Below are 14,866 nucleotides of genomic sequence, written 5' to 3'. Positions count from 1 at the left end.
CTTTCCTACCAGAATTTGTATCAACATATAGCATAGTCCTTTATCTTTTTATAGTGTAGCAGCAATTTTAGCTTTGAAAGTGAGTTGATGGTGGCTACTGAAATTTCAGAAGGGAATTGTTGATCCTGTATCTTCCTTTTGTATTAAACAATATATATAGAGAGAGGGATTTATGATCATTTTTAAAAGCATTTCTTTTAGTTATTTACTAAGTAGTATTCCACACTAATTAACTAGTGTGGAACATGTTATGTACAATTGATTTGTGAAGATAATGGTTCTGATAATTTCAGTGCAACTTTTAATGCTTCAAAGCACTTCACCTATATTATTTTGATGTAATGTTACAATAATCCACTCTGTTAAGTAGGTGAAGGTATTTTCTTCTGATATTGCAGATGGGAAACTCAGTCTGAGAATGGCTTGCCTAAAGCTACTTAGTGAGTGAACTTGTGGTAGAAGAAAGTTTCAAGAGGGAAATTCCTGGTTTGCAGCTGATCCACTACATGCCATTGAAGATGCCACTGCACACACTCACTTGTGTCCACATGCCTCTGATAGGATTCTGCTTTCCCCATGGATATTCTCTCCAGACTCGTTCTTTTACTCAGATGATACATTCCCTGGTGACCAGGCCAGGAGTACTGCCTGAATGATATACAGAAACTCTGGCAAATGCTCATCTGGTGAACTGAAAATGCAGAAATGAGAAGGAGAGACTATGGCAAGGCTTATCTTGCCAAATAAAATGAGATTGCTGTTTTTCTTATTGGTTGACTCTAGCTTATCTGTCCATCTAGTTCCCAGGCCCTGAATCATACATTCCTAGATCTGCTCTCCAGAGTTCAGTCCTGGATGTTCTGCTGCAGCCGTATGACAATTTACAATATTTTGGCAAGATTGATGAGATTCTCAATAGTTAAGTCATCTATTGGATAGACGTAGGAAAAAAACCCATTAAAGTCAGTGTAGACACGATTACAGCATTCAAACTTTGTTGATAACTTTCATATAAATATCCCTCCCATTATGCAAAGCAAGACAGCTGTCTCAGATGGTAGATGCCAGGAGACAGCAGGGGATGTGGAAAATAGAACTTTCTGCACCACATACCCTGCCCTGCTCCTCTTAACGCTCTGGAAGACAGACCGCTGTATGAAAGACAGATAAAATTGCTATACCTGTATCTCCCTTGGGAAAGGAATCAAGCCTAAACCAAACATATTTTTTTACACATAAATGATAGACTGAAGGCACCATCCTGTAAATCACCTTAGATAGCAAAATATTTTGGTCTAATATGACTGCAAGATTATCATTTTGTACCATTTGGGAAAAAGGATCGAGGCTCCTCTTTGATAATTAGTTTTACATAGGATGTTTCCAGCTGCTTTGCTTTTCAATGATGGTTACAGATTTCTTTTCTTGAGCATTGGCAGAAGCACTATATCACTTTCAGCATGGAAAACTGAAAGTTCAATAGCCATTATGTTTTCAGCACTTCTCTCTTCTATATGCTGAATCTCATATCCTAAGCTATATACCAAAATCCAACTTTGCTAGAAAGCAAGTTGAGGTGGAATGAAAATAGGATTTTGGAAAATATTTAATAGGCAAAAGAAAGATGGCAAATTTAACATTATATTCAAAATGTGCCAGGTTTCATTTCTAGCTAAAATTTAAAATAAAATTGCCACAAATTGGTTCCAAATTTTCCAAAATCTCACCATTGAATGAAATGCAGTAGTCACTTTTTCTAAGGGAAATTAAACTTCCTTTCTCCAATAGAACATAAAAGCCAAATATTATTGTCTGATAGTTCTTGTATGTGTGTACCTTGGAATTAGTGTTGATTCTTAGTGACTGCCTGGACAAGTATCTGCAGTTTCCTTGGTGAAGTTTTTTGGATGTGGTTTACTATAGCCTCTTTCTCAGGTCTGAATGGGAATGACTTGCCCAAGGTTATCTAGCTGACTTTGTGCCTAATGTGATACTAGAACTCATGGTCTCCCTGTTTCTAGCCTGGTGCTTTTACCCACTTCCATCAAAGTGATTTTCAGTTAGTTCTTAAATAATACCAAAAAAATGCTTTTTGGTTTTTGGAGATTAGTGTTTCAAACAACTTCTTTCTTCCATCTAAGCTAATGCACATAATCTTTCAGCCTCTCCTTATTCCTTAAATAGAAATACATGTGTCATTTTATTATGTATATTATTTACTTGCTTTAAGATACAAGGAATTTTTTTTTAATGGTAAAAGCTTAAAGAGCATGCAAGTACTGTCACAGTGGCTGCTGTTTCTATCTCATTGCCAGCCCCCATGTATTAGCCAAGATATAGGCAAAGATTTGGTCTATATATGCTTCTTGCCCATTCAAATAAACAAATATTATATTTTTTCATATAGAAAACTATTATAGCAAGGATATGTTGTTGTCAGAAATTTTCAATTTGTTTTTATTTGTAGGCATTGTGGATATATTCCCATTTCTGAAAAAATATGGAAAGCAAAGCAATCTCCCTCTATGACAACACACAACAGGAAAATATTTTTGTTCACTCCTTTCCTTTTGGGATAGTTCTTTACTTGCAAGGAATTTTTCAGCTAGGAGAGCACTCAAAAATTATGGAGATATTGACAATTTCTCAATACCGCACTTGTTAAGGGCATATATTTTTTAAAATGGTGGATAGGGTTAAAAGCTCCAATCCAGACTTGGACTATGATATGGGGGGTCAAACAATTTCGGATTTCAAGATAGTCTTCCACAGTGTGCAATTTTCCTTTCTATTGTGAATGAACGGAAAAAGAATAAATGTATAGGCTTTCTGGTTGCCTCATCGGGTGAGGCCAATGAAGTGGATGTATAGATACATTCTTTTTTTTTTTTTTTACAATATTGTAAAATGTTGTATTTTGTATTTAGTTTTGTAAGTCACCCATTTATTTTAAAAATAACATAATAATGTAATAAAGTCCTCTGGTTACTTTTTGGAGATGTAAAGATGTTGCCCCACATCAAATTGGAGTTTACAAGCATGTTCATAGTCTTAGTTATCTTCCCAAACCCATTCTTCATGAATCTGAGCCAGTAGCACATTTAGAATCTATCTTTAAGAGGAAAAACTGAGTAAGTAACTTATTCAATCACAGTCCTATCCAGATGTCACTTTTTTCACCTCTTTCCAAATATCATCATAGTAGGTCTGTGGGGACCAGATCCAATCCCACATTCCAGAGGTTGATCTGAAAGATCCTTAAACACAGAGTTGATGTACCAATTTTAAGTAAAGGACTATGCATCACTATACACATTACTGGAGGAATGGGAGGGGGGAATTCAGTGTATTAGATTGAAGGGAAGGACTCAAATATTTTCATACTTAACTGAACCTAATGAAGTTTATATTAGTCATGACTAATTTAAAATCCATTAATTTCACTGGACTTAAATTACCCAAGACTTTTGGCTTCCTGGTATATCATTAAAGACCTCATTTTCTCACAATCTGAAGTTATTGTGCAGCAGCTTCTTTAAAATCTTCAACCGAGATATCTTTCTCTGACTGACAACTGCAGTCGATGAACCTTTGGAAGAGAATGTCTCCTGATATGCTAGTTGGCCTTAGGTACATTTTCCTTTCGTATAGTATTGCTCTCTTTGAGAATCCCTTTTCACCAGAACTAGTTTGCAGTAAGTGACAACTGACACATCTTGTTTGCTGGAGCAGTGGGCACATTCTCAAATGTCTGGGTATATGGCTTAGCCTATATGACTATTCCTTTAAAACAGGGATCAACTTATGATCCAATTTCTAAATAACATCTATATTAAACATATTCAGATGTACAAAGTGGAATCCTAAATCATGCCAAAATTTCTGCAACATCATACAATCCAACAATATACGACAAGTTTGCCCTCAAAGATTTCTGCTCTTTTCTTCAATTGATTTGAATTACTCACTGTCTCCACTTGCAAGTGACATATTAGACTGTTTCAATGAAGAGTCTCCATACGCCTCCAGGTCAAGTTTCGCCTTAATTCCAGATTCGTAATCTTCCTTTGAGAGGGAAAAATATTAAATACGCTTATAAAAACACATATTAATATTACTGTATTAAGCAATTCATCAAACTTTGATGCTGATTAAATAGCAGTTTCCTCCCAATTCAAGGCTTATTTCTCATACGCAAGTAGAAATAACCTATTTTCTCTCTCTCACCTGAGATGCCATTCCCTCTGGGCTTATGGTCCCTCTTTTGTGTCCTTCTTGTTCTCTTCCTAATGCTCAGCCTGGAGATAACATTCCCTGGTTGACTGTTTTAGTTTGAAATGCAGAAGAACAAAGATAAATTATGAAGTTAGAGACATGGAACCCAGTTCTACCTTCAAGGAAATCGTAGAGCAGATTGCTTGCAATACTCTTTGAGTCAGACCACATAAAACTAACATATTGGGGTACTTTGTGGAAGTAAACAGAGGCAGAAGACCAGAACCATTTCAGTAGCAGTGCCTTGTGACTCCTATGGTGATCATTATATGTTGTTATTGTTGCTATGTCCTGCAATAAATATAACCAACTGAAAACTATTTTAATTCAATTTCTGGTTGCTTCTGGATGGGCCCTCAACTGCTCTTCTTCATTCATTTTTTACAGCAGATCCAGATAACAGCATTATCAGCCCATTGCATTCCAGTATTTTCTCTGTTGTTCTCCCAGCTAGGCAATTTTTTATAGTAAAATTGATTTGCAACAGCCTCTCTCATTACATTCAAACAGGTCTAAGCTTTAAAGAAAGCATATACTTAACATTTTAGCCTCTATAGAATAGCCCTTGTGGGCTATAATATCACTTGCTCAAGAGAATAGAATTAGTTTTCTGACATCAAAATATTTCCCCTAATTTCCAATATGCAGGTACTGGCTATGATTATTCAGTAGCAAAAGATAGACCACCAGTAGATGTTTCTTCTTATTATTATTATTATTTAAAATATTCTAGATCTGTGCTTTGGTGGTCTTTTTTCTTTTATAACAATTGCATCTTATAATTTTAAGAAAAATTATAATCCATACATATGGATGATATTGAGTGTGTTAAATTGCTTTGAAGCAACATAAAAAGAATACTTATCTACCTATGGTAGATTTCAGGGTAATTTGCCACTTGAAATGCATTAATTAAGCAACTCTGTGACAACCATACATATCAGCATATTTGGTATGTTCTGCACTTGGATCTGATCACAAAATCCTTTCAAAAGAATTGGAATTTCATTACTACAATCAATAGAGACATATAACACACAAAAATAGACAGACAGGCAGACATTCCTGCGCACCCCTCCCATGCACACGTGCACACACACACACACACACACACAAACACACACACACAGAGAGAGAGAGAGAGAGAGAGAGAGAGAGAGAGAGAGAGAGAGAGAGAGAGCCTCCAAAAGTTGTAATTATGTAACAGAAGTGTGTGTGCATGTCTGTGGGGGGAGGGAAATAAAATACATACTAAGTAATCATGGTAATTTATTCAAATTATTATTTTATATTTAGACAAAATAGAATTTAGGTTTTTTTTTTCTTTCAGGCTTTTGCCTAGAAAAATTGTGCAGTTGTGTATAAACAGAAGAAAAAGAGGGGAATTTAGAAGACATTATGACACCAACCCTTTTATTTTAAATGCATTTCTTATAACCTCTAGCTGAGAAATTTCAATATCTACAGTGCCTAGAGGTGAAAGACTGTGTGTTTGTGACATGCAATTCTAATAATCGTTCACTTTTTCAATATGCTTTTTGCAACACTAGGGGGCACTGTAGTAAGAACCGTTGAAACTGCTCAGCAGACTCACACAGTTGCCTTATAATATAAGGCAGATACACAGTTGCCTTATAATCAGGAGGCAGATATGGTAGCTTAGTTATGCCTCACTGTCTTTTCTGTGCAATGCACATTCTAAGTTAATTTACTTTCCCCCTCTTGATTAAATGGCTAAACCATTCTTTTTTTTTGTTGTTGCTTCTATCATAACATAGTACTTGACAAACTTCTTTCGCTTCATTTTTATCAGTATAATTACATTCATTTTATGCACAGGAAACATTGTACATTTCTGGTAAATCTGGTAGCAATGCTAAGTTTGGAAGTTATGTTTAAGGATATTTGTCCCTGATCATTTATCACGTTCTGCCCATAGAAGCTCATCAAACTATACATTTGGCATATTTCTTTCCTCCCCTGAAAATCAGCATCATCCAATAAGACAGGCTTCCTAAGAGTGGAAAGTGTGGAAATGGAAAATGCCATTTTTCTTCTCCCTTACCTAGATCTAAAATCTTTTACTAACTGAGAGCTTTTCATTAACAAAAATTCATTGTGACTTTTTAATGAAATTGATCACTGCATTTATGATTTCTTTCAGTCTTTGCTTGGCAATCTGAATTCTCATTTTCCTTAACGAGAGAGAGAGAGAGAGACAGAGACAGAAGCTCTGTAGGCAGAGTTGTATATTGTGTTCCATTCAGCAATTTGTAGTTTTAAATAATTGCTGATCTGACTTGACATTACAAACAAGTCAGAGAGTCCAGATTAAAGTAATAGAGTTTTGCACTACTGATAAGCATTATCTTTCTCTGCTGTGCAGGTTAGGCTGGTCCTTATTAAATTGTAAGAAATTGGCAGCAATGTCTCAGCTTTTCCTGATAGGCAGAACCCCTTTTATTGCCTATGTGCAACCAAAAGGCTGAATTTGGTGAGATTTGGAAAGGCTTTAGAGAAGCCTTTCCAAACCAGCATCCTTTGGATGGGTTAGACAATAAATCCCTTTCTCTCAGCTACTATGGCCATTTATATGTTGGCTAAATCCAACCTTTGTAACTCATAAAACCAAGTTTATGCCTTAGTGTGATAAGAAATCCAATCAATTATAGCTTATTCAATAAACTGAGATTTGATTAAAACTGTCTTAGTATGATGTACGAATTAGTACTATGAATTAAATAACTCTCCAGATGTCTATGGAGATTCTCAGTCATCCAGGTCATAGTTATCCCTTCTTCAACTTCTTGGATAAGAAGTAAAACATCTTCAAAAAAACCCCAATAAAGTCCAATTGCCTAGTGAAAAGGCATTTTTGGGATAACTATGACCCGGATGATTGAGAATATTCATAGAAATTTAGTGATGCACTAAGAGCTGAAGAAGCTTCTTGGATGAGAAGTAAAACAACTTCAAAGAAAAAACAAGGAAGTCTAGTTGCCTTGTGAAAAAGCATTTTTGGGATAACTCTCCAGACTTTCTCATTTGGGGTCCCATGTCAATTGCTGAATTTGTAATTTAAGCAGAGTTTAATATCTGTACAAGCTGGTGGCTGATTCCCAGTCATCTTATAGTGCAAAATCCACTTACAATCATATAAATATAGAGTTGGAAGAGGCCATTTATGCCATCAAATCCAACTCACTATAGGAATCCAAATTAAAGCATCCTGGATAAATGTCTGTGTAACCTTTGCTAGACAGAGAAGCCCTTCACCCCACCAAATACTTCACCCTCTTATTCTATAAAGTACCACAATTGGAATATAATTTTCAGCTTCATTATCTTTGCACCATTTTTGCAATTTAATTAATCAATTAATACATAGAGGCAATTAAGAATACCTTTGGGACATTGGTGATATAATTGTCACTATTTCTGTCATCAATTATATGAAGAAATATAAAGAAGTAAGAATGTTTATAACATAAGAACTAATTAATGGACATCAGTATTTGAACACAATCACTATTAAATGCAACAGTATTGAACAATTCCAGTCCTGTCATCTGAGAAATAATATTCCCAAAAGTATAAAAAACACGATTCTAATAACAGAGAATTAATAGAGATTTATGATTTATTTGAAGACTTTAGACTCTGAAGTATCCAAATTAATCTAATGTCATACATTTGGATGAATTAAAATAATTAATGTCTTCCTGTATGGTATTATTTCTGGCTTCTAGAATTCATTGACACAAGATGTGGGAGTGGCAGGTAGTTTATATGAATTTAGAAATAGTTGACAAATTCATTGGAGATAGATGGATCAATAGCTTTTAACCATTATAACTTTAATCGATCTTCTCCCTGTCCAGTCAAAAACAATATACAGTATATTGCTTTGGAGAGACAGGAGAAATTATGTCATCTTGAACAGTTTATCAACTTCTAAGAAATATCAAAGAAATTATACTCTACAGACACATTTCCAGATTTGATGGACCCTTTATTTTCTCCAGAAACTCAATTTTTGATATTTTATTAAAATATTTTACAGAAGAGACCAGCTCATCATCATATTCTCCAGCTATCTCAAAAGCTCCATAAAATACAATTTAAATACAAAGAATATTCTTTTATTCATGGTTAGAAACCTTTCTTCCCCTTATTGTATAAACCAGAAAGATAAAAGCTATGCCTTAAGCATTACATAAACCAAGTTCTAAGCATGGGTCTTATGCTACAAGATAGAGACTATTCATTTAAAAGAACAAAATGTTAAAAGAGAAGAAAAGTGTAGCAATAAATCCAAACTAATATGAATTAGCATAAAATAGATTCACTTTGTTTCAAAACTCAAAAATCCCTAGGAAACTTTTGCAGCTATAAAGCATTCCAAGCACTAATATTTCAAGACAAAGATCAAATAGTTAGTGAAAAAGAAGCTCAGAGGTGATCCTCCATATCTCCTATAATTTTGTTTTATTAACCTTAGAATCTAATCATCCTCACCCAATATGAATTTGTATTCCAATTATCCCTACCCCACATGACACAAGGGTGGGAGAGATGGGAGATGTAGTTCAGCAAGAATTGGATGAGAGGGGCCTAAATCTTCCATCACTGGTGTTTTCGGAGCTACAAAATGCTAACTAAAGAGAGTTCCTCCAGTCCTTCTTACTTCCAAAATGCAGATGATATTCCTTCCTCAATTATTGACCTTTATTTCTACTACAGTTTTTGTCTATATCCTGAGCATCTTTCATTGGCTCATAGAAACTCGAAAACATAAAATTAACTCACCTATTTACTTGCAGGATATTCTTGATGAGAAAACAACAAAAGTCTAAGCCATGTAGCTTTTTGTTGCTCTATGGAATCCCTGTCTTCTAGTTTCCACCAATCCACAAGAGTCAGTAATGAGATGACAGCATATTCTAGAGGAGCTTCTAAGTCCTGACTCATAGGTAATTCTTTAATCTTGCCCTACCACCTGGCACTTGAGATGCTTCTGGAGGTTCTAGATTCTACCATTTTCCAAGGGCCAGTAAACAACATTATCTTGCATTACCATGTGGTGTTACCTCCCTGCTAACCATCTGTGTCTCCTTGAATTTTCATGGCATGCCCCTCCCATTTTACTACTACTGGCTGTACCATCCTTAGAAATTATTGTAAATGTTGAGCAAGACTCAGCAAGTCTATCTCTTTTTCCATAAGTCATATTAGTTTCTCAACTTCATATTTTTAAGATAAGGTTCTTTAAAGGTTTCAAGAAAATTCCCTTTCCTGGTTCTAATGGGATTGGGGAAGAAAGCAGAGTACCTGCCAAAAGTTGTAGCACTCTTTTGGTGAAATGTTTACCAGAAAACTGTCCTATTAGTACATTTCAGATAATGGGGGAAAGACGAGAATAGGTCATGAACTGTATCTCTCTGTACCCCAGTAATTTCAGATGAACTCTATGGATGCACTTTACAGAACTATTCTTTAATTAATATAAAACAACATTCTCTTGAAAGAAGGAACAATTCCACCATAGTCTATATACACAAGATCTGCCATGTCCACCCTGTCTCTAAATTACAAGCACAGATCAGATGAGTTCTTATTGTAAAATTGATAGAGATCATTGAAAGAGGGGAAATTCTACTTCCATTTAGCTGATAACTAAAGTATCCTTAAGGATAGAAATAGGTCATTTCTACAAAAGCCATCTTTTTTAACAACCAGCTATAATTAAAGCCATTTTCTGTCAACTGTGAAATATAGAGCAATGTCAAGTCTAAGCTTAGACTCAGAGAAGGAGTATTGTCTATGCAGGAATACGCCACTCTCCATTAAGTTGGGTCACCCCAGAAAAGACACCTTATCAGTGTGCTCATCACTGAAAAAGTTTTCCCTGCTCATACATTGTACCCTGTAACCTCTGGTATCTTTTGATTTCCATAGGTTGATATTTAACTATATAATATATACAATAATTTACAACAATGATTCTGACATGCTCAATCCAAATATTATAATAATGGAACTATATCCCCATCCCAACGGTGCAGGGAGCTTCTCTAAATTTATTACCCAGCTAGATTTCCTGGACTTTACTTACTGTATTTCACCAGTGGGATTTTTAATTTATGCAAGCAAGATCTTGAAACATTTTTTTATTTTTGTCTTTATTTATTAACCAACTACAAGTGATTTTATTAGTTTACATAACATTAAGGAACGATTAATGCAATGTAACAATGATAGAGTTGCAAGATAAGAGCATAAAAATAGCACCAGCCTGATTACTTTACATAGGACATTGGAAAGACCTTGTTTTGTAAAATCAAAATCTATTTCTCCCACTGATGGTACTTTAGGAAGTATCTCTGTTAAAGTACAAACAGCATTAATGTTTTGATTAAATCTGATATTTTATTCTTCCAAACGTAGCTTAGTAATATTCTGGATGTTTCTGCAACTTCTGGTCCCATCATATTGTAAGAATGGCATTGTTTAAATTTGTTAACTTATTTTCCTGTAGAAAATATTTACTTTCTGTGCTAGCATCTGGCATTGGAGTAGTACTTAGCTTCCTTCCCAGATAGACAGTAAATTTCTTATCATAGTTCTGACTTTCTCTTGGAGTTGAGGAGGATCTAAGATTAAACATAATAAGTGTTAGCTTCATATATGCACAAATATTTGGATAGGTTCACTGCTCTGTGGTACAGAGTTAATACAGTTAATATGTCTTACACAGCTGTGTGACCTTCTGTTGGTGCAGACACAGATATATTTCATATATACATGTGGATAAGCATTCAGCCACAAACATGTAGTACATCAATAGAATTCACGTTATAAGCAAATTAGGTACTCCACATTAAAATAAGATGTAATTGCTCATGTAGAAAAGCTCAGTGAGACTAAATAGGAGAACCTATTTTGGTTCCCATAATTTTATGATTTGTTATAATATCCAATTTATACATCCATGAGTAAGAATGCAGATCCTTCTTTTAGCAGCAGCAATTATTTAGAGATCCAGCAAGGACAGGATCTATTTAAGCTCTCTAACCACTTAGAATGAATGAGAAGCTAAAAACTGAGAGTGTCAGATGTGGAGACATGGAAGGGTTTTGAATTGACTTATTGTGTAGTTGAGAAAATGCTAGATCACTTTCCCTGAGCATGGCATTCTCTAGATGGGAATACAACCTCCAGACTTTCAGCCAGCATCTATACTGACTGAAAAGCATTGGGAATTGCAGTCCCAATCCATTTAGAGCTAATCTGGTTGGGGAAACTTGTTTAAAGAAAGAGCATACAATCTTTCTCTGTCTGGGCCTATCTGCCAAAAGGGATAAGAAGTTTAAATTTCATTTAATGGAGTGCAAATTTACTCTTAGTTATATTAAATTAGTAAAATATAGTTAAACTACTTTATGTAAATACTAAGTCATTCAGTCAAGTATATGCGTACCCGTGTGTGTGTGTATGTGTGTATAAATGAATGTCTGTGTTCTTTAATATTTTTTCCCCACAGTCTCAATGCAGGATGCTGCTCCCTGTGAAATATGCAGCTCTTTCATTGACATTTGCTGGTTATTAGATTGCAATGGACACTAACATGGAGCACTAAAAATTGAACTTTGTATTCTTTATTTGAAAGAAATAACAAATCCTATTTCTAGACTTCCAAGATTTAATCTAAAATAGATATTAAATGATAATTAAAACACAAACTTTAAAGAATTATTAAATTTATCATAGCAAAATACACTTGTTAATTGAACATTTTAATATCTCATATATAGAGAGCCTTAATATTATTCCCTATATGGTTAATAATGCTCTCCCAAATTAATATAAAATTCATCTTCAAAGCATAAAGGCTCAGGACTCTTCCATCAGACTTTGGAGCAAGCTATATTCTTGGCCAAAAGCTTTAGGATGTAACAGTTGGATTTTGCATATGCTGTTTCTTCTGACACTGCTGTTATGTGACCTGACAGTTTTATGGAGGCAGTGATGAGACCCAGGAATCAGAGTGGGTGGCACTGAATATCAGATTGACTGAGTCACAGTATTCAATACATTGTTTGGTAGCAGACTTCTTTAACATCTATTTGGCTGAAGTGGATTTCTTCAGACCATTAGAATCTTTGTGAGAAAGCAAACGAGGAACTCTGTCATTGGAGGGTTTTAAAATATGCCAAGAAAACTGGGCCAATGAAAATTTCCTTGTGATATGTGAAAAAAAAAAAAACCACCCTCTTACAGAATGATAGGAGGCACCTATTTGGCACCTGATAGTGTGTAGGTGGATGGGGTGGATTTGGGTGGTGCTTCTAGCTGTCTTTTACAGTGGATAGTGCTTTATGATTAGGCCTATCTCAGAGCATTCCCTCCTTCAGTAACTGCTTTATCTCTCAGTAGACAGCCAGGTCTAGCAGAATCAAGTATCCTCCCTGGTTGCTTCTCCTCAGCTTCTCTGCAACATTGTTGGCACCAGTAATCCCTGCTTTGGGATACTGCTGTGGGTTAATTTGTGAAAGGGGGAGGGAGGGAGGAAGGGAGTTTCCAAATCTTGAAACTGCAAATTATTATAGGATTATCATCCCCATGCCATCGATAGGCAAGTATTGTGGATGCAGAATCTTTGCCACACATGAAGGCTGACTGTTAGTTCTCAGTGACTGCAAGAAAGACTTTGGGGCCCAGGCTATTATTAAACCTGGATTGCATTAAGAAAAACATAAATGTTAGTACAAGTGACCCAAGTTCTCAGAATTATCCCTTCTAACCCCAGTAATCTAATTCTTGATCATTGTGAATGTTAAGGTAGCCAGTTTTAATTTCTGCTCAGTTTCTGCTTAATTTCCATTGTTGCATTTTTATTGATAGCTTGATGTGGAAATACTTACATGCATTGCTTCCATGCAACATTTTAAACAAACTACTGTTCAAAGCACTGGAACAGATCGGTGGTTTTTCCACTAAGTTAAGTTTTCCATTTAAGTTGCCTTGCTTTATCTAGAACGATTCAGCTGACAAAAGCAGAATCCCTCCCTACATCTGAGAGGACTGATTATTTCCTTATTCTCCTCTTATTCTACCAATGCCAACCTGCAGAGAGCAGGAGATAAGAATTAATATAGACATCTTCACCAGCTTACAGCAAATAGCTTAGCCTAGGTTTTTTTTGTACAAAGAAAATAATCAAAAATAAATAAATAATCAAATGTCAAAGAAAAACATTTATGTGTTAAACTGCAGATCTGGGAAAATATTTTGCAGCTCATAAGCCTGATTGCAGGACAATAAATGTAAAGCAAATGAATCTATATTTGTTTTAATCTGACAAGCACTTCCAATTTATTTGTTTTTTCTCTGGTGTCCTGACTTTAATGCAGCCAATTGGTAAAATCACAGGAATGGATTGCCTCTCACTTAATCAAATACCTCTTTACCAAAGCATTAAAATAGTGTTCTTCATAATTCTGTTTGAAATGGGTAAATGACCTTTTCACCCAAAGGTTCTGATTTTCAAAAGCAGGCAGTATGTACAAAAAGTAGCTTTAAAGACTTGGGATATGTAAAGTGAGAGCCCAGCAACTTCCATTATCTATCACTGTTAGCTCTGCTTTGTTAGGGCTGATGGACTTCAGGGACCTATCAAGAACCAAATGTTAGCCCACTGATTATTTACAAGATATCTTATTAATTTTCTTTAATAATCTGAGAGTTCTCAGGGATTGTCTCTGCATTGGAACAACAGATGTGCATAAACAGTGGAGGAGCTGGAATGGATGGTAACAGTGAGAGTAGAAAAAGTTTTAAAGTTTTCATCAAACTTTCTTAAGAAGTAGCCCACTTTACTAATCTTTGGTTCAAAAGAGAGTTGGTCATGTTGTCAAGAGCATTTTTAATTTTATACGCCATAAATTAAAGTGTTCTTCAAGATGAGCTGAGCTCTGGTGGATTCATATCTTTATAGTTTCCTTGGCAACAAGAAAATAGTGTTGCCATTTTTCCAGGATGTTTCTCTCAACTGCCCAGTCTAACCTACAATTCTTATATCCCCAATATTTCCACAATTTGCGTTCGAACTAGGTCTAATCCTGTTTAGCTTTTTGAGAACATCAAGGTAAAAGTGAGTCAGAATGAGTGTAAAGGGGATGTGTATTATCAATATGATACAGAATCTTCTTTGTTTCATAGGTATTCCATAGAAGACAAGTACAGCACATAAGAAAATGAGAAAATATCTACTTCAGGATACAAAGTTTGAAAATCTTTACATAATCCGTTTCTGATTCCTCGATTTTAGTGATCTCACATGCTGGAATAATAGATCCATAATCCAAATTGGCATAATTGCTATCAATTCGGGGTATTTCAATTCCTAGCCCATATGGAAGCCTCATGTTGGGAAAGGTTGAAGTAATTTAGACATAGAGACAAAAATCTAATGTAAATTGCTATTGTGTGTAGTCTATGAAAATAAACAAACTACAGTGAATATGTTAATGAAGCCAGTTTGTCCCTCTGTGTCTACTAGCTGACAGCACTTACCCAACTTACTTATCCC

At 35.2% G+C, this 14,866-nt stretch overlaps 1 protein-coding gene across 3 annotated transcripts in view; it reads right to left on the bottom strand.

The window, feature by feature from the left end:
• SLC4A1 (solute carrier family 4 member 1 (Diego blood group)) overlaps window positions 1-9,240 on the bottom strand; it is a 57,602-nt gene extending 48,362 nt beyond the window's left edge. Inside the window, exons 1-3 of one of the 3 annotated variants that reach the window (XM_039359347.1) lie at window positions 9,085-9,240; window positions 4,228-4,322; window positions 3,969-4,065 (exon numbers count right to left, since the gene is read on the bottom strand). In XM_039359347.1, the coding sequence (XP_039215281.1) occupies window positions 3,969-4,065; window positions 4,228-4,239 (109 nt within the window). In that variant the 5' untranslated portion in view covers window positions 4,240-4,322; window positions 9,085-9,240. Of the gene's footprint in view, window positions 1-3,968; window positions 4,066-4,227; window positions 4,323-9,084 lie in introns of those variants that run through there. The other 2 variants (XM_039359348.1, XM_039359349.1) reach the window with 2 other exon arrangements.
• Between the last annotated feature and the right edge of the window lie 5,626 nt (window positions 9,241-14,866).

The sequence above is a fragment of the Crotalus tigris genome, unplaced genomic scaffold (genome assembly GCF_016545835.1).
Source record: "Crotalus tigris isolate CLP2741 ecotype Arizona unplaced genomic scaffold, ASM1654583v1 scf7180000019068.10715455, whole genome shotgun sequence".
Lineage (NCBI taxonomy): Eukaryota > Metazoa > Chordata > Lepidosauria > Squamata > Viperidae > Crotalus > Crotalus tigris.
Note: the sequence above shows the minus strand (reverse complement) of the source record. Positions and strands in the feature narration are given on the sequence as shown.